Raw genomic sequence first — 24452 nt, 5'->3', positions numbered from 1 at the left:
GAGTACCTTGGCATATAAGAATGGGCTGACAACACTTTGTGAATTACAGGCAGGGCAGCAGGGACCAAGGCAGAAGGCAATCTGATGACTGAAATTTCTCCAGGCTCTCTGTACATATTGAACTTAGTGCTTGGCTCTCAGCTCTTTAATCCAGATGAGGACTTACCCTCTCTCTGGCATTGACTGTGTAGTGTAGTTTTGGAACACTACAAATGGCCAGTAGGGAATCTGTCAAATTGAAGGAGAGCCTGGAAACAAATCCACAATTCACAGGAACAGTTTAGAGCTGAGTGGATTTTTTTCTGTGCCCTGTTGCAGGGAGAAGGACTGGGGTTTTCAGGGCCTTCTTCAAATGCAAGGGAGCTTTCTAGAGTCTGAATATGGAATAAAACTAGCAATATATTGATGATTTCTGAAAATCCCCCGTTTTCTCATTGAGAAATTGCAGTCCAGACCTTCTGAAGAGATTGGAAGTGATGCAGTGGGACAGGCTCTGAGCATTTGTTGTTGTTGTAGGTCATGGATTATCTCCATTGCCCACCAAGGTTTCAGAGGATGCTGTGCCTCAGCCCATCACTGCAGCTGGAGGAGAAGCTGTTGGTGGGGCCACCAGCACCACAGAGGGACCAAAAACTCCATCCGAAGAAACTTATGCTCCCAGCAAAATACCAGTTAAGAAGAAACCAGGCAGAACCCTCCCCAGATCTGAGCCCTTTCTGAATCACGTGGGGCCAGCAGAAAATAGCCTTGCAAAGAAAGAGCCACTGGCAAGTCCCCGAGCACTGCCCACAGAAGGGGAAAGCAGCCGGGCTGGTAAGCAAAGTGTGAACTACACAATCTCATCAATGAGTAACAAAGAGGAGGATATCGGCCTTGACCGTGAACGCTTCAGGAACTTGAAGAGCTTTTGGGAGAAGGGAGCAGACTCGGTGGCAGTGGGGAGCACGGTGGCAGAGCTGGGCTGGACGGAGGCAGATGGCCGGCAGTTCAAGCTGTGCCGCTCGCTCTCCATGCAGTCTGGGCAAGGCCAGGATGCTGAAGAAAAACCTGGTGCCTTCACCAAAACAAGGACACCCTGCAAAAGGACAGTAGTGTTGTCTTCTAGTGAGGAAGAACCAAGCTATGCCACTCCTGCAAGGAAGGGCTCGGTTTGCGTCACTCCCAGATCCACAAATGCCAAGAGCAAAGGTGACCTGGTTACAAGAAATGACTCGCTGAGTGAAAGCAATGGGAAGCTGCTGATGCCAGAGGAAGAGAAGGTGGTGCAGCACTGCTCCAAGAAATCCAGACTGCCTGTTAGAGCACCTTCCATCCCACTTGAATTGCCTACCAAGGATGTGTCTGGTAGCACGCTGGAGCCAGGGATGCCTGTGGAGGAGCTGGTTGTGGTACAGGGGAGTAAGCCCACAGCAAGGTCCCTGGCAAGCAGGGTGCAGATACTGATCGAGCCTGTACTCACAGACGGTGAAAGCAATGATGAGAAAGAGCAAAGATCTGATTTGGGCACTCAAGACAACATGGAAATAAATGGAGAGCTACCTGAGGAAAAAATGTGCAAGTCTTCAGACCAGCCAACACCTGGTGAACCATCTGGAGAGAGACAAGCTGTTCAGGTGACAGACGAAGCTGTTTACTCAGGTACTGAGGGCTGTGACTGCACCCTGTGAAATCCAAATAGAAAGCCATCCCTAAGCCTGTTTTCTTCCCTTCTGCATTTTGCACGTTTTCTTCATCTGTCCATTTATCCTGTATTGCAATTTGTGCAGTTAGCTTGTGTAGAATGTGTTCCGCAGCAGCTCTGGAAACAAATCTTGTGTAGCCTAGTGCGAGTGTAGAAGGGGACGGTGCTGTGTTCCCTTGTTTCCTCCCCACTCCCAGCCCCTGTGCCTTACCTGCAAGCACCTCGTCTTGGGACAGCCCTGCGCTACCGACAACACCTCACAGGAACTCACTTTATTTCACTCACTGGCAAGACTGTATTTTCTTCAAAGGTGGGACTGGAGGAACTCTTTGTGGTAGTAGAGATAAGTCTAACACAAGTAGAAGAAATAAAATGTAAAGCAAAATGTTTAATAAATACACTGGCTCTTCGAGTACCTTAATGTAGCCATTGGCTGTCAGTGCCTAAATGACATTTTGTGTCTTTTTTGAATGCACAAGTGAACTTTGTTATTAAACTTTAGGCAAAGTGGACTGAATAAGGAATCTGATCTTTCTGGGTTCTGATACCATGTTCTCAACCATGATGGTGTCAATAGCAGTACCATTTTAGCAGCCTCGTCCTCTGGGTTTGATGGGCTCTTGTAGTGACTATTACTATAAGAAAACATTATTGTTACTTGCAACTCACTTTACATTTAGGCTCTGATTACCCACAGCTCTGCATAGGAATATAACATTCCTATGAAAATCCTGAGTTGCGCTTCAGGTCATTGCAAATATTTTATTTATAGAATATTATGGGTTGTGAAAGACATCTAAGATCATTAAGTCCAACCATTTATACACTAGATCATTCTAGTATTTCTCAGGGCTTTTTCCTTTATTAATTCATTAATTTCAGAATTATATTAGCAGATGGCTGTATTTCACTGGAAGCTCTTCACAAGAGTTAAGGTTTAATCCAGAATTTAAATACATTTCCTGACACAGTGTAAAGAGGTTTTCTCAGGGGAGACATCAGAGCATCTGAATGCTTGGGAAGCAGCCCTGTGCAATGCAACTGCAGTGTGCTCTAGGCAGAGTGACCAAGGGAGGCACACACACACACACACGGGCTTGTTGATGCACTGCCCATTTGTGTTTATTTATTTACCATGTTGATTTGACTTTTTATGTATTCCAGAGGAAGATGGGGATCATTCTTCTGCTGCTCAGGCACTGGCCCGAGCAAATAGCATTAATCTTGCAAAGAGCATGGTGAACATTTACACAACCACAGAGAGTGAGTAACATCTATCTTTCTTCTTTTTGGTTTACATTTGCTGAAGGTAATATATTATGCCAATTTTTCATCACCATGCTTCTGTGCATGTACCAGGCTAGGAAAATGACATATTGTTTCATCATCAAATTAGAGAGTTTATACTGCCCAAAATTAAATTCAGAGTCAGGAAATTACAGCTAGATTGATGGTTTGTTACTTCAGCAAAAAACACAAGGGCTTCAAAGGATTGGCAAGAAGCTTGTGCTCATCTCTTCTGTTCCTGCACAAGGGCAGTGGGATCTGCTGGCAGCCTGTGGGTTGGTCCAAGGTGCCAGACCTGCTGTCATCTTGTGAATCGTGCCACAAACTCCTGCTTATGAGGTCTCTCCCCTCACCCAGAGCAGAGCCTGTGGTTGTACTGATGTCCCCAGCTGCCAGCTGGGGCATGTTTTATGGTGACAGTCCCTCCGTGAAAAACCCAGAGAAGCTGAGGAGAAGGCAACCAGGGAAGCAGCTTACCTAAAGAAGCCCAGGAAGGCTGCAGCCATGGAAAGCACCTGAGGGAAGACAGCAGCAGCCTTTGTGCCCAAAAAAGCCAATGACAATCCCCAGAGAGTGAAGCCTGGCAAGGCCAAAAAGACAGCTAAGACCTTGCCTCAAAGGAAAGTGGTGAGGCCAAAGCTGCCAGGACTGAAATGAGAAGGATGGGAAAGCAATGCCCAAGGAAAGGTAAAGGTAAAGCCACTTAGAGGCTTTGATTGAGCCAGTTTAAGTCCAGCACTGGTTATGGTAGGGAGGCAGCTTGCTGGCACATCACACTGCCCATCCCTCTGGCTGTGCCCACCCTGGCTGTCACCCAGTGCCAAGCACTGTCCCATCATGTAGTAGCCAACATGTCACAGGGCATATTGGCTCAAAGCTCCAGGCCCACATTTCTATTCAGGGATGTGGTGCCCACCAAGGCAACCAAGATTTCAGCATCCCCTTACCTACAGCCCCAAACCTCATCCTTGGAAACCCTCCTGTAACAGTTACAGTTTCATGTTTGCAGGATAGCAAATAGTCTGTGGAGAGGGGTAGATACAATTACTTATTCAAGTTTGGAAATAAAAATAGCAAATACCAAATGAAGGGTAAATTCAGAATCCCTTGGGCATTTTGAGCACCCAAGAATGTATCATCATGCCTAAAATGCTAAACAACTGTGTATATGAATGTGCATGTTTGTATACATATATCTTCAAAACAAATTCTTATGGAATGGAGAAAGTAATCTTCAAGAAAGTTATTGGGAGAAGATAAAGACACAAAAAATAAGTTTTAGTTAGATGTTTTAGCAGTCCAGTAGCCATCTATCTATTGATAGGAAACTTTCTAACTTTCTTTTAGATGGCTATTGTCCTCCTCTGTGTCTAGCAGAGTATTTGACAGGTATATGCAATTGTGAAATTGTAGGTAAAAATATTTTAGTGTCATTTTCTACAGGGCAGTGTGCTATGAGATAAAAATGTGAGCATGATTGTTTTCTTTGACAAGGAGGCAGATTGATGTGGTTTTAGAGGAAGTTCAGTCTATACAAAGCAGGCAACATCCATGTCCTTGTGCTAATAAGGGAATTAGATGAGCCACTAGAGGGAGTTCCACACTCCTACACAGTGAATGAAAACATACTGAAAATAGCTCTAGGATGTTAATTAACAGGTTTTTTTGGGAGAATCAGTTTCAATAACAGGTGACACATACAAGGCAACTGTAGGTACTCCAGTGCTTTCCACAAGCTTTTCCTCCTTCCTTGTGACCTTTAACAAAAGTGTGACTTATAATTTCCTGATTCTGACAAGCTATCTTAATGCTTTTTTTGTACCTGCAGCATACAATAAACCTCATTTGATACCCCATCAATTTCTTGAACCTGAAAGAGTCAAAGAACTGAGCAGATCCTCTCCTCTCCTGTTGTCTGAGGTGGGTTGATGCCAAAAATGGCTGAAATAGTACTGACAGCATCTCCTGAATGGCAGTTGGTATCATGAGAATATTTCTCCTGGAGGCCAACAATACTTGCTTTAGAGCATGCCTTGATTATGCCATGAATGAATGAGAAATGCCTGAAGAAAAAAGCCCCCAGTAACCCAGAGCAGCTGTTCCATCCCGGAGGGTGTTGCCCTGTGTTCAAACTATGCTGTTCTGTGCCCTTTCCCAGAGGCATGCAGCTCTGTTTGGAGGCAATTCATGATGACGTTCAGTGCTGGTTGGAGAGGATTCCCTGGGGAGGCTCCCTGCACTCTCCTCCACTCTCCTAACCTGATCTCTGCTTAATGGGACTCTGCTGAGCAATTCCTTTTTCTCTCTGGTGTTGCAAAGTGCTCGTTCGGCAGGGATTAAAGACACTTCTTATTTTCTGAGCAGACTGAATCAGACACGGCTTCGGAAATCAGCTTCCAGTTTAACAGGCACAAAAAGACACCCAGCATTGGCAGCCACTCGTCTGACATGGCTTCTGTCTCCTCGGTAGGTACCAAGCGCCGGTGGCTCCTGGGCAGGGCTCCTCAGTCAGAGGCAGTGACACTGCATTTAGGCTGCTGATGATGATGTGGCCTCCAGAGCATCCTGTTTGTTTCAGCAGGGCACTTTATTAAAGGAAGGGGGGTGATTAATTACTTCCTCAGGTTAAAGGAGTGAATCCAGGTACCACCTCGAAATAGAGACCCACTGAGTTATCCTTGGTCAAATTCCCTGTAAGTGACAGCCCCCACTCCCAGGGGTGGATACCCTGAATCCTGGCAGTGCAGAAGGTGCGGAAGGGGGTTTATAGGTGGGAAAATGAGGCACACAGCTATAAAGGGACATTTTTGTGGTTCAGGACTGCAGATGAGTGTCCTCTGCAACTCATCCTTTATCAGCAGATAGGGTACTGAGAGTTAGACAGCAAAAGCTTGTTTTGGAGCTTCAGCTTCTAAGGAAAGCTGAAAAAAGCCTAATGTGTTTAGTTGAGTGTTTTTAAAAGATTTCTTAGAGACAGCATTTGGGGAGGGAGTTGCTTAAAGTGCTTGAATTTGCTGTGTTCCTGTTATGGATTTCTCCAAGGATTATATTAGAGATTTACAGAATATATCTGAAGCAAAGATGGTAAGGAGAGATCATGAATGAAATAAATATTGTCCCAGTTTGAAAGACAGGTGTCTGCTAGGGAAAAGCAGAGTCCCCATCCCCTTGAAATAAAGAAAGTAAATCCTCTCCCTCTGAATTAGTATAACGTCAAAATTAAGGGGCTCTCGGGCAAAGATGTGGACATAGGAATAACAGTTCTTTACTAGTATAACAAGGCAAACAAAACAACAGCTATGGCATTAATACCAAACAGAACAGGGACTCAGTTTCACTCCTGTGGGCCGCAGGCAGTTTCCCCTTTGGTGCAGTTCCCGTCACAGCCAGCAGGGGCGCTGGGGGCTCCCGGTGGGCAGCGCAGGTGCGGTGATTCCCCCGCGGCTGCAGGGGGCGCTGTGGCGCGGGCTCGGGGAGCACGCGGTGGTAGCTGCAACCCTCCTCCTGTGAAGGCAAGAGTGAGGGAGAGAGCAACTCCTCCCCACCCTCCTTTTACCTGCTTCTAATCTCATGGTGTACCCCCTCCCCATTCTCCCTCCAAGAGAAACTCCCTAAAGAACAGGGAAGTTCCCCCTCCCCCCATCTCAAGGACCTAGCCATCAGTGCTTCTTAGCATGTCAATTGGAAAAAATTCCACAGGCAAAGAGAAAAGAAAAAAAACAACCCCCATCAAATATGTTAAAAACTTTGGGGCACATGAATTCTTCTCCTAATCTGGAGCATCTGGGAGCTGAAAATGAGTCCAGGTCATCCAAGTGTTCTTGAAAATCTCGTTCAGGATTCTCTGCTGGGGTGAGTATCCTGATGGGATGGTAAATACAGCTCCAATGACTGACAGGAGATGTTTAGCATGTTTTTGGAGATTATAGTAAAATTCTGAACCACAGTAAGCTGGGAAAGACAGAGAAGAATTGGGTTAATTACTAGGAAGGTTTTTTGATAAACGTTCATGACGGTACCACAGAAATGGCCAAGAGGGTTAGGTATTTGCTTTATAAACATCATTAGATTTTATGATATCCTGTCAGGAATCATGAGTGATTGGTGCAAGAGAAAATCATCTCATATTTCTGTAGCTGAGCTTTGCTTGTGCTTCGTGACTTTCTACCAGTAAAAGATAGAAACAGATAAGGTTCTTATTAACCTGTTTTATAAATGGATTGAGAATTGTGTGACTATATCTACCTGAAATAACAAGTTTTTATAATATAGTTCAAGTTCTCTTAATGTCTTTCTTTTTTGGTGATGAGATTGGGTCAGAATATCACTTATTTATTCCCTATAAACCTAGACAAGAGACATGTGTGATCCCCCCAGGAATATCTGAGTCCATTTCCCAAAGTTTTGGGGTTTAGGAGTGAAAAAACTTCTGTATTTCTTGAGCATTCAGCTTCCAAGTTCTGGTCTAGGATGGCACACCCCTGTGAGACCCTTATTTGGATTCCCCAGCCTGGCTTGCTTGAAAACAGCCACAGCTGTGAGCCATCTCTGTGTCAAGAACATTGCATGGCACCAGGACAGGAACACCAGATATTTTTCTCTGGGAATGTATTTCTCATACTATCGTCTTTGTCCAGAACTGAGTCAGACTGTGCCTTTTTCACTGGCACTGACCTTGCTCTGCCCCCTGGCAGGTGAGTGGCAGTGTGCTCAGTGTCTACAGTGGTGATTTTGGGAGTGTGGATGCCCAAGGAACTGTGGAATTTGCTCTAGACTATGATGAGAAGAACCGGGAGTTCCAGGTCCACATATCCCAGTGCAAGGACTTGGCTGTAGTGGATGAGAAGAAAGGAAGATCTGACCCGTGAGTGATGTTTTAGTGCCTTGTGACTTCTACATTGCTGAAGTCTGTGTTCTGGAGGATTTTTCTTTTTTCTTTAAATGTAATTTTCCTTTCCCTTTCCCTTCCCCTTCCCCTTCCCTTCCCTGTCCAACTGGAGTTTGTTTTCTAGGTATGTAAAAACTTACCTGCTCCCAGACAAAGCTAGGATGGGTAAGAGGAAGACGTCAGTGAAGAAGAGGACAGTGAACCCCATTTACAATGAGGTGTTACGGGTAAGAACAAATACACACTCAGCCTCTGTTGTAGTATAAGGCAGGTCTGGAAAGATCCTGCCTTCTTGGCCAGATTCTTTGCCTGCCTCCTGCCAGTGCTGCACTGCTCTTCCCTGGGATTTGAGAGGCCTGGAATGTTAAAGGTTCCTCTGCACCCATCTGTGTGGCATCAAACATTTCTCTGACAAAAACACACAGATGTTTGGATGCCATTGGGACCTGCAGTCAGAGCAAGGGCTGTTTGTCCTCCCCTTCCCTGGGCATGCAGTCACAAGGCACAGGACTGGTAAGAAAGGTCTGCATTATCAAAGCATAGAGGATTATTTAATAATGCCCAGGCCTGTGTTAATTCTTGAAAAAAATATTGGTTTTGCCCAGTGATGAATGGAATGCCAGGTTTCTCTGTGCTCAGCAGAAAAGCTTTGTCAGGGTGGTAGTATTGCTACGGAACAAAAAAAAGAGATGTTCAGACTGAAGCTAGGTCCATTGGTAGTGCATGTGTTTGGTGGGTTTGAGTGTCTCAGAGTTTATTCAAGCTTTTGAGTAGTTTATTTCTGTTTGTGAATAAAACAGAAGAAAAATTTCAACAACAAATTCTCTTTCTTCCTCCAGTATAAAATAGAGAAAATGGTATTGCTGATCCAAAAATTAAATCTCTCTGTTTGGCACAATGACCCATTGGGACGTAACAGTTTTTTGGGAGAGATTGAAATAGATTTGGCCAGCTGGGACTGGAGCAACAGGAAACTCAACTGGTACCCGCTGAAGCCCCGGGTAAGTGTGTCTCATCTGCAGTTCTGCTTTCTAACCCAGTTGTGAAGCCTTGAGGGTGGCAGAAATCCTTCCTGACTCCTCTGAGGTCTTTGGGTATGGTGGAGCAGAACAACCTGGGCTGTACTAGAGAACAACCCCTGGACACCGTAGCACAGTTTCGTGGTCAGAACAATGGCCTAATGGCCTTCTTGGGTCTGTTTGAGTGACTGATCTGTAGGGATGCTTTCATAAATGCAACCTTGACAGCAACTTTGACATGACTTTACCAGTCTCCCTACTCACATGGAGACCATCTCTTAAAAACAACAGAGTACTAGGCGAAGCAGCTGAAGTGCCTTGAGAGGTAAATATTCAGGTGCAACTGTTTGTAAAGTCTGTACAGCTTCCTGCATGCTTCTGAATTAACAGGTCTGATATGTCCCTTTTAAGCAAATAGAGGACCTTTATCATTCAGAACCAAGATGCTTAATTATATCCAGCTGGGCATGTCTGAAAGGGCATACTCTGAATCCTCAGGCTTTTGCTTCTGAGAGATTTGAGTTTGAAAATAAACCCACAGATAAATTACCTGCCCTAAGAATGGGTTGCTCCAACCATGGAAAATCAGTTTGTCCATTTGTGCTCCTTCACTGAAGTCAAAAGCTGTTTGCTTGCTGTGTTTCCACAATCCTCTATTTGGTCAGTTGTAACTCTTTCTGTTTCAGAGCCTTTCTGCTGTTAATGGTGTGGATCATCGAGGAGTGATGAGTTTGTCCATTAAGTATGTCCCTCCTGGAAGCCTAGGTAAGTGTGGTTCATGCATTAAGGGCTGCTGCCCAAGCACACAGCTTGCAATGCCTCATCTGCTTAGGGGCTGTTTAAAGAGGAATCTAATTAGAGCAAGATCTTAGAGATCAGCACAAAGGCAGTGCCTGTAGCCTACATGTGATTTCCACATCTGAATTTACCAGGAAAGTGTTGGGGAGAGAGAAAGGGCTCAACAGCCTCCAACTCATAACCTGTTATGGGCATGTGGCACTGTAGGGTGCTGTGATGTGGTAGGAGCAGCACAGAACCCATGTTACTGTGGGGCAGGGACAAGGTTGGTTTGGCTCAGCAGTTTCTTCTCTTTTCCTGTCAGATACAGCACTGGCAGGTTGTGTCAGGAGCCTCTGCATCTGCAGGAGTGACAGAGCTGGCTGAAGGGCTGAGATCCCCAGGGAGAGTGGTTTGGATTCGCCAATTTGAGATTTTCTGGGCAATGCACCAATTTATGTGGTGGATTTGGTGCTGGCAAAATTGCCACTGCCCCCACTAGAATTGTTTACTCATTTCTTGATGTGAGATAGGATTAAGAGATGAGTCAAACTTTAAAGGGTATAAAGAAAAATTTTATTAACAAAAACTAAAAGAAAAAAATAAGAATCAGAATAAAACCTTCAGAACAACTCTCCTCCTCCCATACCCTCCTTTCTTTCACACTGACAACATGCAGAAACAAATCAGCCAGTTTACTATCTCTAAAATAGTCTTTCTCCAAGTTAGGGAGGAGAGTCTCTCTCTTCAGGCTATGGATACTTCGCCACAAGAAACATTTCCTTCATTGCTTCAGTGTGTCAGTGAATCAGCCACCTGGGAGAATGGAAATCCCTTTCCATGACTCATAGTTTTCCTCACAACTGTTTTCAAGGACCATGTCAACTTATGGGGTACCATTTTTAAGGATGAAACTCTTCAAAAGTGCAAATTCTGTTTATCTAAATCTAAGATTATCTTCAGGTCTGGGAACAGAGGTCTTCTTCCCTGGGAGCAAAGGGTCTTCATCACTCTTCTCCCTCTCTCTGTTCAAACTTTTATGGGATTACAGCCACTTCAACATCTGCTAACTTCAGCACTGGTGCTTCTGCTCATAACTGTAGTTAGAACACTTCATCCCCCCAAAATGCATTTTCACGAGTTATGGGAAAAAAGAGTCTGATATATCAATCAATGTCTTCTCCATTGCTTACAAGAGAATTTCAGTCCAAGACATCTTCCCATTCCCTCCCATCAGGAACCTGACTCTTCCTCTTGTCTGACCTCAATGTTTCCAAGCTGTTTTTATGCTTGTCTTTATCTCTGTCCTTTTCTTTCACTCAAGAGAGAGAATGGATGTTTGCAGGTTTCATCTGTTAATATCTCGCCTGAGGTCTGCAGATGCTCATGTGATCCCTGCCCACAGCTGTTTACGGTGGAGAGTTTTTCAGTGGCTGTGATGGGGGCTGGACCAGGATAGCAAGAAATGGTTGTGGTTGCTCTGGCTGCATGAACATCTTGTGGCTTTTGCTGCATTCAGTTGCAGGGGGGCCCGACCCGGCCCCTGCTGGGGGGCCTGAAGCTGCTTCTGGGGCCCAGCAGACCCTGGGCTTGGTCTGGGCTGGCAGCACAGCAGAGCTTAATGTTGGTTAAATGTTAGCAGCAGCAGCATTTCAGCCGTGCTGCAGGCCCAGTCTGGCTGTGCTGGGGGCAGGTGGACCCCAGTCCTGCCAGCACTGCAGCAGAGGCAGGACCTTGCTCAGCCTCCCTGCCACCCAGGCCCAGCAGCAGCTCCTGCCCGGCCATCCTGTCACCTCTACGCAGGAGGAAGAAAGAATATTTCCTGGGGTTTGTTCGTTTTAAAATGTCTGTTCACAGAAGCTTGTTCAACTTTCTAAGTGGTTTAACAGCTTGTCAGCTCCCCAAACCAATCAATGTACAAAACCAGTACAGAGAGGCAGTGAGCTCACAGGGACTGTGTGGGTCCCGTGGGTCCCTGGAGAGAAGGCCTGTCATTCTGGGAGCTATGGCTTCGACTGGCATGACAGCTTTTCTCTTCTCATAAATGGCAGGTCCCAAGAATCCTCCCTCTGGTGAAGTTCACATTTGGGTCAAAGACGTCAAGGACCTGCTGCAGTTGCGTCCATCTGGAGTTGACTCCTTTGTGAAGTGGTGAGTGCATGAGCACAGTGCTGCTCCTGCTCTTTGCCCCCACAAAGGGCTATGTTTCCTACTCTGTTCTCAGGCTCACCAGCTGTGCCTCCAAAATGGAAAGCCTTTGTGTTGCTCTGGGAGAATTGAAGGGGTGAATTGCCCTTGTAATTCACCTGTGGCCAAACTAGGAAAATCCTTGCTGTGATAAAGCTCTTGGTCAATGTTCATGCTTAATGCTGTGTGTTTTCTCCTCTCAAAGCTATGTGCTTCCAGACACCAGTAAGAAGAGCTACCAAAAGACCCGAGTCATAAAGAGAGACACAAACCCTGTTTTCAATCATACCATTGTGTATGATGGCTTTCATACAGAAGATCTGAAAGATGCCTGTGTTGAGCTCACTGTGTGGGATCATGAAAAGCTTACCAACCATTTCCTTGGAGGAATCAGGCTGGGCCTTGGGACAGGTGAGTATTTTCCTTTCTATTAACTCAATTACCACAATGCTATTTTCCTGTTGGAGAGAAACCAGAGATGGATGCCTACACTATGCCTTGGATGGAGGGGGCCCTGGTACCGTGGCAACAACCCTCTGTTCCCATATTTTCTGCCAGCATCAGATCTAAGGTCTGGCAAAACTCAAGAATCTCCTTGGGTCCCTCAGAGAATTTCCCTGCTGTTACAAGAAAACAGGCTGCATGACAAACCAACATTATATTATATTGGTGCTCCTCCTAGGGAAGAGTGCTCAGGGATGGACTGGCATGTCACACAGGACAGCACCATCTGGTGACTTGAAGTGCTCTCTGAGAGATTTCACAATGTTGCAATCAAGGATAAGTGTTGCTTGGGGGACAAGGCTCAGGATAGCTGGAAGGTCTGCTTTTCAGGTGCACTGTGGCTATTGGATTTACCTGTATCTTCTCTGTTTTCCACCTCTAATGTCACCAGGTGGGTTATGAACTCTCCAGAGAGAAGGGGCAACAAGAATAAGGCATAAAAACACCAAACCCAAGATTAGCTGTGAACTAAATTTAGACTTCTCACTCACAAACAAGTACTTGGCACCTAAATTTTGATTGAATTGGAATTGATGTACACACTTTTCTGCTTTGGTACATTTGATTCCTGTCAAAATGAAACAAGAGAATTTTGATTAATACTCCACCTTATCCACAATAAAATATTTTAAGGAGAAAAAATAAGCCTTTAAGACCTTCTTTACCATTCAAAGAGATGCAGAGAGGGCTTGAGTCCAATATTGCTTTCCTTGGTAGGTTATGTTTAGGGCTCTTGCATTTTATGGCTTTTGCAGTGACTTCATTCTGAACTCTGATGTAGAATGGACAATTACAGGAAAGCAGGAGATACTTAGTGCAGCTTGCTGAAGGGGAGTCAGCAGCTTTTATGTTAAGACATTGTCTGCAGCAGTTACATCCCACTGAGTATTTTTGCATGGAGTGGGAACTCGTTTGTGTATCTCCAGAAGTTTTCTCATTCTTTTCAGGTTTGAGCTATGGCATCTCTGTGGACTGGATGGACTCCACACAGGAGGAGGTGGCGTTTTGGCAGGAGATGATGCTGGCTGCCAATGAATGGATCGAGGGATTGCTGCCACTGCGCTCACTGACAGGGAGGAAAAAACTGAAATAACCCACTGCTGGTGCCATAGAACCATAGAAATGCCCAATGTGTTCATTAGAATTAGGAAACTTCCTGTGTCAGAGAGAAAGAGACCAAAGAGATAGGGCTGCAAGTGTCAGGGTAATAAGGCAATTAATGGACATCACCTTGGAGGTGTCAATGTTAAATACTGATCCACTCACAGAGGACGTGGAAGATGCCAAACTGATGGGCTGCATGATCTTGACTAAGAAGAAAATTAATTTGCCTTTTTGTTTAATCATTTATATATTCAGGATATTTGAATTCCACTAAGCTCTGGGACCATTGGCAGAAGGAAAAGGAGATACAGATACTTTTTTTTTTTTTTTTTTTACCATTTCTTGTGCCATTCTTCTGTGCAGAGATGTAGTTGTACTGAAGCAGCAGCATGGTATTATTCATACTCCCTGCAAGGGGTATACTTTGGACTTGGTGTACAATTGCTCTAAGTCACCAGCACAGTTTGAGAATGGGAGCTTTGCATTTGTCACCAGTGATATCACCTCTTTAACATGAGGAAAACTGAGTTCCAAGGTGCATCTAAAGAAAGAGAGGACTATTTGCAGCAGAAAATGGAGAAACCTGAGGAGGATGGCAATGAGGAATTTGATATGATAATTTCTTATTTTTTTAATCTGAAAGAGTGCAGGGATGCTTTTAGAGATAGTGGGATTTTACAAGCAGGGGCTGTTTCCCTGCCTTTCCCAGAGACTTCCTCAGTGCCCTCAGGCAAGTTTTTTTGTGAAAGGAGAGTCCTGAGTGCAAACTAAAATGTTTGCCCAAATGCAAAATATTGTTACATTGCTAACAGGCCTAAGCACACCTTTTCAATGCCTTATGTGCAAAACATTTCAAGATGAACTAATGAAGTAGGAGACAGTCTCATGTTAGCCTGCCATCAGGGGTCGGGGATGAAAGGTCAAAACCACACTGGAACCCAGGAGATACTGGGAGCTGGTGGGAGAGGTAAGTAGGGAGTGAGAATGTGAAGGGAATGCAGAACTACAATTTCCTTGGGGTCTCCTGCCTCTGCATCTCCTGCCACCCCTCTAGTCTTCCTTTCCCGATGCCTGTTAGTGAGTTGTCTGCGGCTGGAATTTCCCTTTTGCCAGTAACTTGCAAAAAACTTTGCATCTGGCACATTGACCATGGTGGAGTGGTGTTGTGAATGCATTTTGAATTGCAGCTCTGTAATTTTTATTTTGGATGTACATATTGTGATTAAATAGAATGTTCTTCTGTAGTCATCAGCTGGTAGTCTTGTACCTATTTTTATCATGCAAAAGAGGTGTTAAATTTTATTGTGCCAAAATGAAGCATTTTTGCCAAAGGGCAAGTGAAACGTCATGAAGAAATTATTTTTATAAATATCCCTCTTTAGATTTTGGCTCTCTGATTATTTTGATATTCTTCTTTAATTGATTGATTTTATTTAATTCATGCCTATTCTGATTTTTCAGCTTATAAAAGATGGTTATAAATAAATTAAAGGAAAAATGTACACTTAGAGTAACAAAACTTTTTCTTTAAATGGAAACATTTTGGCGATAATCAGCAGCTTTCATGGAAAAAAACCAAAGAATTAAAGTGGTATTGCAGTTAGAAAAAGACAATACTTGGAAATGCACCAGACACAGTAATAAAAGCACTAGGAGAAAGTCCATAGGGAAACGGAATTTAGCAATGACTGTCTAATGAAGGAGCGAGCATTCATAACGTCAGCCCAAAAATACTTCCTAGGGGGTCCAGCCTGACAAGTTTTGTTTACCAAGATTTGGTCATTTGTAGCAGTGGGGAACAAAGCGACATGAACTCCTGTGTGCATCCGAAGGAATCACTTTATCGCAGAAATCGCATTCATACCTTTTCATACCTTTAATCTCCACCTGACACAACTGGAACCAAACCGAACCTGACAGAACTTTACAGAAGGAGGGCGCCCATTGGCTGACTCAGCTGCGGCGCTGCTGTCCGCGCGTCCTTCCACCCAATCAGCTTCCCGCTCACACGCCGTCCCTGCGCTCCTCCAGCCAATCACAATCTCACTTGCAGCCGTCGCTGCCTCTCCTCACCCATAACCGCTGCTCAGCCCTCAGCGAGCTCCAGCCGTGCGGGCTGGGGCTGTGCCCTTCCCACAGGGACTCCGGTGAGCAACAGCCTGAACCATTTAACAATCAGAACCCCGCATCCTACAGATATTTATTACCTTTGTGGGATAAAATACCAATACTGGGCCTAAGTCGAGTGTTTTAAAAAATACCATCTTTAGGTGCTGAACTTGTGAATATTTAGACATATGTATAACTTGCCTGCTGTGAGGAGCCCTGAGGTTACCCATGGGGCTGCTGCTTTCCTCCTGGGTGCTCCTGGGGGAGACCTTCTGGTGTGCCTGGGAAAGTGGTTGGTAATGGCCGGTGCTGTGTCTCAGGCCCGGGGCTCTTCCTGATGTGTTCAGCTGATTGCTCTCCATCATGAAAGCAGAGTTAACCTACCTTCTCCTCCTCATGCAGCATTAGTACATGGCAATGTTGCCAAAAGTACTGTTTGCATCAATGGAGCTGGAAATGGTTGTGTTGGTCTTTCAGAAAATTAACATATTTTTTATAGGTGGTGCCATTAAGGGAAAAAAAAAAAAAGAGAAAAAGTGGGCCAGTTCATCCCAGCAGAGTTACTTTTATGAACTTGGCACGGGACTTAGTAAGAATATTTTTGTATCCAGATTCCATTGAGGATTTTTTGTTAATCTTCTGCTGGCTTGTTTATTTAAATTAATCCCTGATTAACTTAAGAAGCTTTCTTTGGCATTTAGTAGTTTATCAAAGTAAAAGATTATACTGCCAAACCTCACACACTTTTGTCACATAGCTGACTCTGACACAGTAAAATTTTCTATGCTCTGTTTCACTTACTGCACAGAAAGCACTTTATCATAAAATGGTTGAAGGCACATTTGTTGCCAGTGTCCTCTGGAGAAGTGGAGGATCTTGTGGGTGTGTGCATGAGGTTTATGATGTGAATGTGAATAGAAACTCTGGCCTGTAGGTGTATGCTGATGGCAACAAGAGTGGGGCTGTAACTGAAGGAAAAAAAAAAAAAAACAGATGGAAAGTTTTCTGACTGTATTTACAAGTTTGTTGTAGAATGGGTCAAGCCAATCTACATTGAAAGGTAAGACTGTGCTGCCAGTGAATGTGGTTTGTGTCTCTCGTTTCCCTGCAAATGAAGGTGCTGGTGCCAGTGCTGCAGTGGGAGCTGACTGTAACCCCTGGGCTCTTGCTGGACACAGAAGTGACCCCAGGGTCTGAGTGGGCCCAGGGAATGCTGGCTGACAGCCTGGGGCCCTTGGGCACCATCATTTTAATATCAAACACAAACGTCAGCATCTAGAGTAGACCTGGCATGAGGCTTCTGCATTTCCGAGTCAATGTGCTTTCTCCCAGGTTATGTCTGATTTATATAACTTTTTCTTGGAAATCTTCCAGAATTAAAAAAAAAAGGAGAAAAAGCAAAATTCTAGAGCGTATTTCTGCTTCATCAGGCAAATATAATGTGTAATCTATGGCCATTCAAAATTATTCATATGACAGGTATCAGAAACTATTGAAAATAGTTTAGAAGTTAGCTAAAGAAGAGAATGAATTTTTGAATCCTGAATGAGTGTTTCAGCAGAGATGGAAAGAAGTGGCTGAATTAATTCTCCATTGCTAAATATTTGCTTAGCTTTTTCCTTCACCAAGGCAGGGGAAAAACTTGAAGTACTGTAGAGATTTGGAGATTAAAAAAGTTGGCTAAATAAACCCTTCTAATAATGTGATCTGTTGAAATTTTAAAAAGCTTCATTTTTTTCCGGCTTGTTAAGTCAAAAATGTATCAAATAGACTGGTGTATCAAAAATTGAATAAATAGATTTCTGATCCTGTTAACTGAGCATGAGTGTATTCAGCACCAGGTTTGATTATTTGTTTTATCTGTCTGGTTTGTACCTGAAGATTTTTCATGGCTCAATCCTTTTTATTTTCCACCTGCTTAGTTTGCACCCCTCAGGTGCTAGAGGGGATGCCTGGAAACAGATGTCTCTCTGAGCACTGTTACAGAAGTTGTCAGCAGAAATTGGGAAGCTCCCTGTGAAGGCCCATATAAAATCAGTGCACAGATATGCAAGGTACATATTCCTGGAGCTCCCAACAGCATTGCTGCTGCACAAGATCCACTGACCACTGGAGAGCCCTTGAAACAGAATCCCTTCCCATGAGGTCAGCCAGGAGCAGCCACTGCTTCCCAGGAGATCCATTTTTCGGAGGTTCCTGGTACTGGTGTGTCCTGGTTTGAAGGACAGGTGTCTTCCAATAAAGGCAGAAGATTCTCTTTGAAATTGGAGAATGTAAAGTCCCTTCCTCCAAATTATTATTATAATTTTGAAATTAAGGGGCTCTCAGGCGAAGATACAGGAATTAGGAATAACAGTTCTTTACTAGGAAAATTAAAATAGAAATACAGTATTACAAAGAACAAACCCAAAACACTGACAGAGTCAGAATGCAACCTGACACCCCGTCAGTCAGGTGACTGACATTAAATGGTGGCTACAGTCCTCCTGCAGTGCAGATGTGGTTCAGCTGAAGCAGTGTTCCTGTAGAAGGGTGCAGATTTCCTCTGAAGATCCAGGGATGATGTGGAGAAGGTCCAGCTATCCTCTGGAATCCAGTGGAAAGACTGATAACTTGCTGTTCAAAATCTCAGTTTTTTATCTAAGTGGGAAAAGCTTGGCTCCTCCCCTTGGCTGGAGCATCTCCCAATGGGTTGATGTAATTTTATCAGTCATACAGTGGGACTTAATGGGCTATTAGCAGATGATATCTTCCTGGAGGGAGGATGGGTTGTGCCTCACCTTGTCCTTAAAGATGGCCCATTAGCAGATAGTATGTGCTACAGAGATAAGGAATCACTGCCCCACCCGGCTTCAGCAGATGGTGATAGAGTACACATTTCTGGCCAAATCAACCCAACACATGGTGGCTTTGCCAGAAGGAGCAGCTCTGCCAGGGTGAAGTTAGTGGGGCCACAGGAGGACTCAGAATGTTTTGGGACAGCAGGACCATCTCCTGGTCTGTCCTGAGCAGGAGATGGCTGATTTTGAGCAATGAGATTTGAGCAACAGTGGGCAACTCCAGAGTGGCCATTACCACTTCTGAGGTGCTTGCCACCTTCACCCACACTTCTAAACAGGTTGGTTGGTTGGTTGGTTGGTTGGTTGAAAGTGCAACAACTGAGCATCAATCTCCAGAAGACCCATGGAGCAGTTACTATAAATGGTTTATATGAGATCTCTTTCTTCTGAGAGAGCGATGGGAATCATGGAGAGCTGGATATGTCTCCTAAAGGAGCCCTGCAGGAGTCTGGCAGCCCCAAATCAAGCTCCTTTTTGTTTTGCATTAATTTCCTATTGCTCAACTTAAAAAGCCTCATCTCAGATAGTAAAGTCTGAATGGAAGGTGAAGCTGTTGGCAGGCAGCAGCATCCTAGAAGGAGTAGAAAAACACAAATAGGAACAGGGGCTGAGCATGCCAGGTTTGCTGGTCTCACCAGGTTCATGTTTGAGGGCTCCAGTAAATATTCCTACTGGAAAGGGACTGATATACAGTCATTGCCCTGTAAGTGACCTAAAATACATGCTCGCTTAAGCAGGCAGATATTTGCTTTTTAAAATGTTATAAAATCACATTATGGTTGAACTTGTCTCTAGGCTGTGGTAATTCAGCCTCTGTTGTGGACCCAAACTAGCGAAACCATCCCTGCTTTAGATTGCTTTAGGAGGAAAAGAAGGAATCCTGTGCATGAAGGCATTTCTGTGGATCAGTTTTCCTTTTATTTCCAGGACTGCTGTCAGGATTTAGTGAGTTACTTGGCATCCTGTATATTACAAAATGGAAACTGTACAACACCACAGAGCCACAAGTCCTACCCACTGCAGCACCCCACAGTTAATCCTCAACAGGTGTGGCAGCTTGTGATGAAAAGGTGCTGAACAGAACGACTTCAAGTGTGTTTTGCTTTTTCTCTACAGACTAGCCTGTGCAGCTGCTAAACTTGAGACACTACCAGCAGGAACAGAAATCAGATTCCATGCATCTAACAACCCATAATACCATTACAGTAGTTGTTAACAATTCAAAGTAACTCTTGAGCTATAAGCAGGCAGTCTGAACTCTGGACTCAGAGGGGAAGCCAGGGAGCTGTTTTCTGGCAATATAAGTAGCTCAGACACCCACTTTATAGCAAGAAAAATCATAATAATCTCTTTCCCTTCCCTCCTCTCTTTCTCCCACTCACCATTACTAATTTATCCTGATTGTAATGGCTTCTATTTGCTCTAAGCAGAACCAGTTCCCTTCCTGGGAAGAACAGCTACAAGGACATAATATTCCCAGTGGAGGATCTGTGCTAGGATTCAGGCAGATGCAGGCAGATATAATGATCTCTTGATAGCAGGCCCCCTTTTCAACCAGCCAGCCCATCACCATTTTAATGTGATCGTAATCTGAAATAAGACACCAAGAGCTGCATCTGGAGTGAGCCTTCCCGTGATAAGGAGTTGCTGTTTAGTTTATTGTCACAGGGAAACATTTTGCACGTGTTTTATGTCTCTTCAGAAAGCTCAGCTTACTTGCTTGTGTTTGCCTGCTGTTGGGGCTAGAGGCCATGCCATGGGTGCTGAGTGGCACCACAGAGTGGCTCTGCCACTTGCAGGGCCTCCTTCTCTGTCCATTCTGCCTGCAAAGCCAATGATAACACTGCCCTGGTGCACTTCTGCTGACTCAAAAGGATTCTCTGGTTATTTCTGAAGTTTCTCTGCATTCTCTCACATTCTCCCACTGTCATGGATCCTGACTGGCTTTGCAGCCCTGTCTCTGTGCTGTTGTTAAGCTCCTTATGAAGAGTCAGAGCCTTCTGCTCAGGGAATGGGGCAAGTGAAGCTGTCTGAAGTTGGGCAGCTGTTCTGTATTGGGCCCTTTGCTGCTCTGCAGCCAAGGGAGAGAGAAGTGGTAGTGGAGGACAGCTCTTCCTATCAAGCTGAGTGGGATAAATAACTCTCAAGATGTTCTTGCCTCTCTCAGCTGGGTACAGAACGAGCCTGGGCACCAAGTGTAAGAGAGCCATTTACATAATGGGTTCCTATATTGATGGGGTCCCATTAATGGAACAGACAACATCTTTCAGCCAGGATTCTCTTTATCCTGTGTCTGCTTTACTGCTTTTGTTTTGATTCCAGTGTGACACTGAGGAACCAGTGATAGTTCTGCAGGATGCCACCCCTGGAGCCCAAGCCAGCATGGCTGGAACTGCCTTGGGGGGCAGTGCTCACTCCCTTGTGCACTAGAAACATTTTGCTGACAGGGGTTGTTTGGAGAGGGAGAACAGACAAATTTCCTGGGGACAGAGGCTGCCAATCTTCTAGAGAGCTCCACCTCTCCAAAAGGCACTTTAGGCCAGCCAAAAGCCAAGGTGGAACAGAAGCTATACCATGTGCCTCCTGGCACTCGGCCCTGCCTGCTCTCCCCTCCTGCTACTGTTGCTGGAGGCTGTAAGGCTGTCACTTCATCACAAAGTCCTAAATTATGCTCCCAGTGCCTGCTGTCAACTGGGCTGTCAGTTCCAGAGCACTGTGTGGTGCCCTTGGCTTCATGCTTGTCTGCACCACCCTGACTAACTGTGGGCATCGTATAAATAATAAACACTAATTCGCCTTAATACCTTCCCTCTGTCCTGGGTTTTACAGCAACACAGCCAGCCACAGGTCATGGGTGCAATCACATCCCTGTCAACAGTGTAATTTGTCTCCATGTCACATCTAGACAGGCCTAATTTAACAGCGATGCTTTTTAAAACTAGCTAATAAATTGTTTGCTCCATGTTGTTCCCAGCCCTGCTCTCAGCACTCCCATCATCCTGGTGTGTGGCCTGTGAGTTTTCAGTGACTGGTCTCTGGCTTGTTTGGTTGTGGAGGGACTCAGAGCTCTGCTTGGGTGCAGTTTATCTCTGCAACAATGAGCAGCTCCATTGTACCTGTGTGGCTGGAATATGATACCTGCAAGGGCCAGAGATGACAGCATGTGGATGTGGGTGCTCCAGTTCACCAGTGTGTTGTGATCATTGCTCTGTCCCAGGCTGGGGCACAGACATGGGTTGCCTCACAGAGCTCCTGTGCAGCCAGACCAGCAGTGAGGGATTGTGGCTGATTGATTGTGTTTTGTATCCTTGGAAACTGAAAGGGCATTAAAATTGCATGGTGTGTGCAGTGCTGATGCTCCTTGTAGTGCAGCTTTGAGCTTGGAGATGGCTTCAGTCTCCAGCTTCAGGCTGTAAAGGACACTGGTTTGAGAGAAAAGCTAAGCTACAACTGAACAGCAAACTATTTAGAGGGAATCCATCCAAGGCCAGGTTGGATGGGCCTTTCAGCAGCCTGGTCTAGTGGAAGGTGGCAGGGGTTTGGAACTGAGGTTCCCTTTCAACCCAAACCATTTCACAATTCTGTGAAATACCTTTGTGAATTGCAGTGCTGAAGTCCAGGAGGATGTCTGGCTCTGAGACATCCCTGACCATGGCTCAGTACCTTCTCTGTTTTGTTTCTTACAGCTGAGTTCCTGTCCAAGAGGAGTTGCCTGCCTCCAGATCATCCCACCCCAGCCATATGGACTGCTGGGGCTGGGCCTAAGGTGGAGTTCCTGCCACTTGGAGCATGCACAGCAGTCACCACCTACCAGCCTGAGGAACAGGACTTGCAAAAAGCCCAAGTATCTGCTTAGGGCTTCATCATCTAACACTAAAAGGGAGTGAATGTAATCCCTCTGGGATAGAGACTCCAGAGAGCACAGGGTAGCAACAGAGTAATTCTCCAGCCTTTGCCTCATTTTGTTTCAGCTTTTATGCCATAAAATAAATTTACTAAATAAGAAATACTTGCTCCAGTGCTGATGTGTGGATGTTTGTCACCTAGTGCAAGGTGTGCAGAAAGCCCTTGGGCAGGGCTGTCACCCATGTTTGGCTGTACACAGCACAGGGTGTAGGCCAGCACTGCCTACACCAGAGCTCCCCGTGGCTTCCCAGCGTGGGGCTGGCTGCTGGGTTGGACCCTGCTTATGGAGTCCCAGAGGTGCTGCCAGCAGATGAGAAAGCTCTGAGATCAGCCCTGCCCTCACCTGTGCTCAGGTGGTTCTCAGGCAGCTCTCCCCAGCACTACCAGCTCTGAGGGGAAAGGGGCTTCTTTGGAATTGCCCCCAGGGCCATGGGAAGGAGTGCTGGAGGGTTGTCCCCAGTCTGGAGCTGCCATCAGCCCACGGGGGCTGCTCCCACTGCTGCCATCAGTGCACACACTCTCATGGTGTCTCACTAGCACCTGCTGCCCTGTCCTCAGCCAACAAAACTCATTTTGCATCAAATCTGGGTTACTGTTTCTCAGACAGCAGATTTTCCATTTTCTAGAATGGTACCAGAACAAAGGCTCTTATTTGCTCCTACCTTCTCACTTGCTGCTAATTAATGTCATGGCTGCCTAGTCATGCAGTGGGTGTTCATCTTTATGCATGTGTTCAGAGAAGATGTACATAATATCTGTATCATGGGGTCCTGCAAGTTGATTTGCTGGGGAAGAGTGGTGCCTGATTCTTCAGGAATTCCTCTAGCTATGACAGGATCTGCTGAGTGCCTTGATGTTCTTCTCAGCTCTGCACAGCCCTGCAGGTCAAGGTGCTCTGGCTGCTCCTTGTCAAAGGTCACACCAGGAAATGTTCACTGTCAGTGGGCCTTGAGCTGCTCCTGGAGATGCTGCTGGTGGGTGACTCACAGGATGTTACTGAGTGTCCCGTGCCTGCTTGAGCATGGTCAGACCTGTGGAAGAAAAGGAATAGGGCAACTGTGTGTGCAAGCATATGGGGAGGAGAGAAAAACAGTGAAGAGAAGCCACACCTGGTTGTGGGCTTCAACTATTGGGCATGGAGTACTCAGAAACCATTTGGTGAAGTGTACCAGATCCCCACAAAGCCTTGCTGGCAATGAGTCACTGGTTAATGTACCACTAACTTGGATTTATAGGTTTAATATTTTTCTGTTGTGCTGTTGCTGTTGCTGTGTAGATTGCTTCATCAATTTTCTTTCCTGTCCTGAGGTACGTTAAAGTAGGATCTTTTGGGGTTGTTATTTTTTAACAAATAGATTATATTTCAAAGAATATTGAAAAATTTCCTTGCCATTTATTCCTCAAGACTCAAAATGGTCTCTCTAATGTCCTAGTCCAATTTACAAGGTGGCTGTCTCATGCCTATATAAATATCATTTTTTTGAGGACCTAATGAATATAACAGCCACTCTCAATGCATTTATTTCAATAGTAGTCACGAGGGAGGAGCTTTTAATGACAGCATCTTTATTTTTGAAAAAACCCACCAACATATTAATAAATTTTTCAAAAGTGTCAATATTCCTCCTTTCTGTGTCTGACTGAATACAGGCATTTTACTCACAGAGATCAAAACTCTGCTCTGGCAAGAGATTTAAAGTAGGTGCTCAAACTTGGCCGTATCCCACGGAGTCAGGGGACAGTGTCTGTGTGTTGCCGTGGCAGTGACACTCCCTGTTCGGGACAGCCTGAGCAAAAAAGGGACTGGCACTCTGAAGTGTCTGTGCTTGCGCTGTTGGGTGTTCACTTGGGCTCCTGAACACTGCGCTTCACCCTGTGGAGCCTGAAACCCACTCAAGCAAAGTGAGGGAAAATGGATTTAAGACTTGTGGTATTTAAGTTGCTGGGTATTTAATGTCTGTAATTGCTAGTTTTTGAGACTGTACACATGTCATACACACACACACACACACACACACACACACAGTGTATATATATAGAAACACATATGTATGTGTGAGCATGTGTATTTGTTTGGTTTCATGAGTAAGAGGTTGTCTGCTACCATTGTCTCTTTCCAGACAGGCTGGTGTGGTGCAGGTGACCCTGGG

The 24452-nt window shown here is 45.1% G+C and overlaps 1 protein-coding gene and 1 long non-coding RNA gene across 6 annotated transcripts in view; both read left to right on the top strand.

Annotated features, from left to right (window-relative positions):
* Nucleotides 1-14949, top strand: part of LOC306808239 (synaptotagmin-like protein 2) — a 37113-nt gene extending 22164 nt beyond the window's left edge. For all 4 annotated transcript variants that reach the window (XM_079318573.1, XM_079318571.1, XM_079318572.1 and 1 more), the window contains 11 exons: nt 517-1638; nt 2846-2944; nt 4797-4888; nt 5333-5434; nt 7663-7832; nt 7981-8083; nt 8696-8857; nt 9562-9640; nt 11704-11803; nt 12045-12250; nt 13291-14949. In XM_079318573.1, the coding sequence (XP_079174699.1) occupies nt 517-1638; nt 2846-2944; nt 4797-4888; nt 5333-5434; nt 7663-7832; nt 7981-8083; nt 8696-8857; nt 9562-9640; nt 11704-11803; nt 12045-12250; nt 13291-13436 (2381 nt within the window). In that variant the 3' untranslated portion in view covers nt 13437-14949. The remainder of the gene's footprint in view (nt 1-516; nt 1639-2845; nt 2945-4796; nt 4889-5332; nt 5435-7662; nt 7833-7980; nt 8084-8695; nt 8858-9561; nt 9641-11703; nt 11804-12044; nt 12251-13290) is intronic.
* A 1642-nt stretch (nt 14950-16591) lies between these two features.
* LOC306808261 lies at nt 16592-22410 on the top strand. 2 transcript variants are annotated; one of them, XR_013775944.1, is made up of 3 exons: nt 16592-16616; nt 17493-17610; nt 22083-22410. It is a non-coding gene; the product is annotated as an uncharacterized lncRNA (long non-coding RNA). The 2 variants fall into 2 exon arrangements; XR_013775945.1 differs by lacking the exon at nt 16592-16616 and adding an exon at nt 16644-16888.
* The last annotated feature ends 2042 nt before the right edge of the window (nt 22411-24452 follow it).

Source organism: Erithacus rubecula, assembly GCF_903797595.1.
Source record: "Erithacus rubecula genome assembly, chromosome: 15".
NCBI classification, from domain to species: domain Eukaryota; kingdom Metazoa; phylum Chordata; class Aves; order Passeriformes; family Muscicapidae; genus Erithacus; species Erithacus rubecula.
Note: the sequence above shows the minus strand (reverse complement) of the source record. Positions and strands in the feature narration are given on the sequence as shown.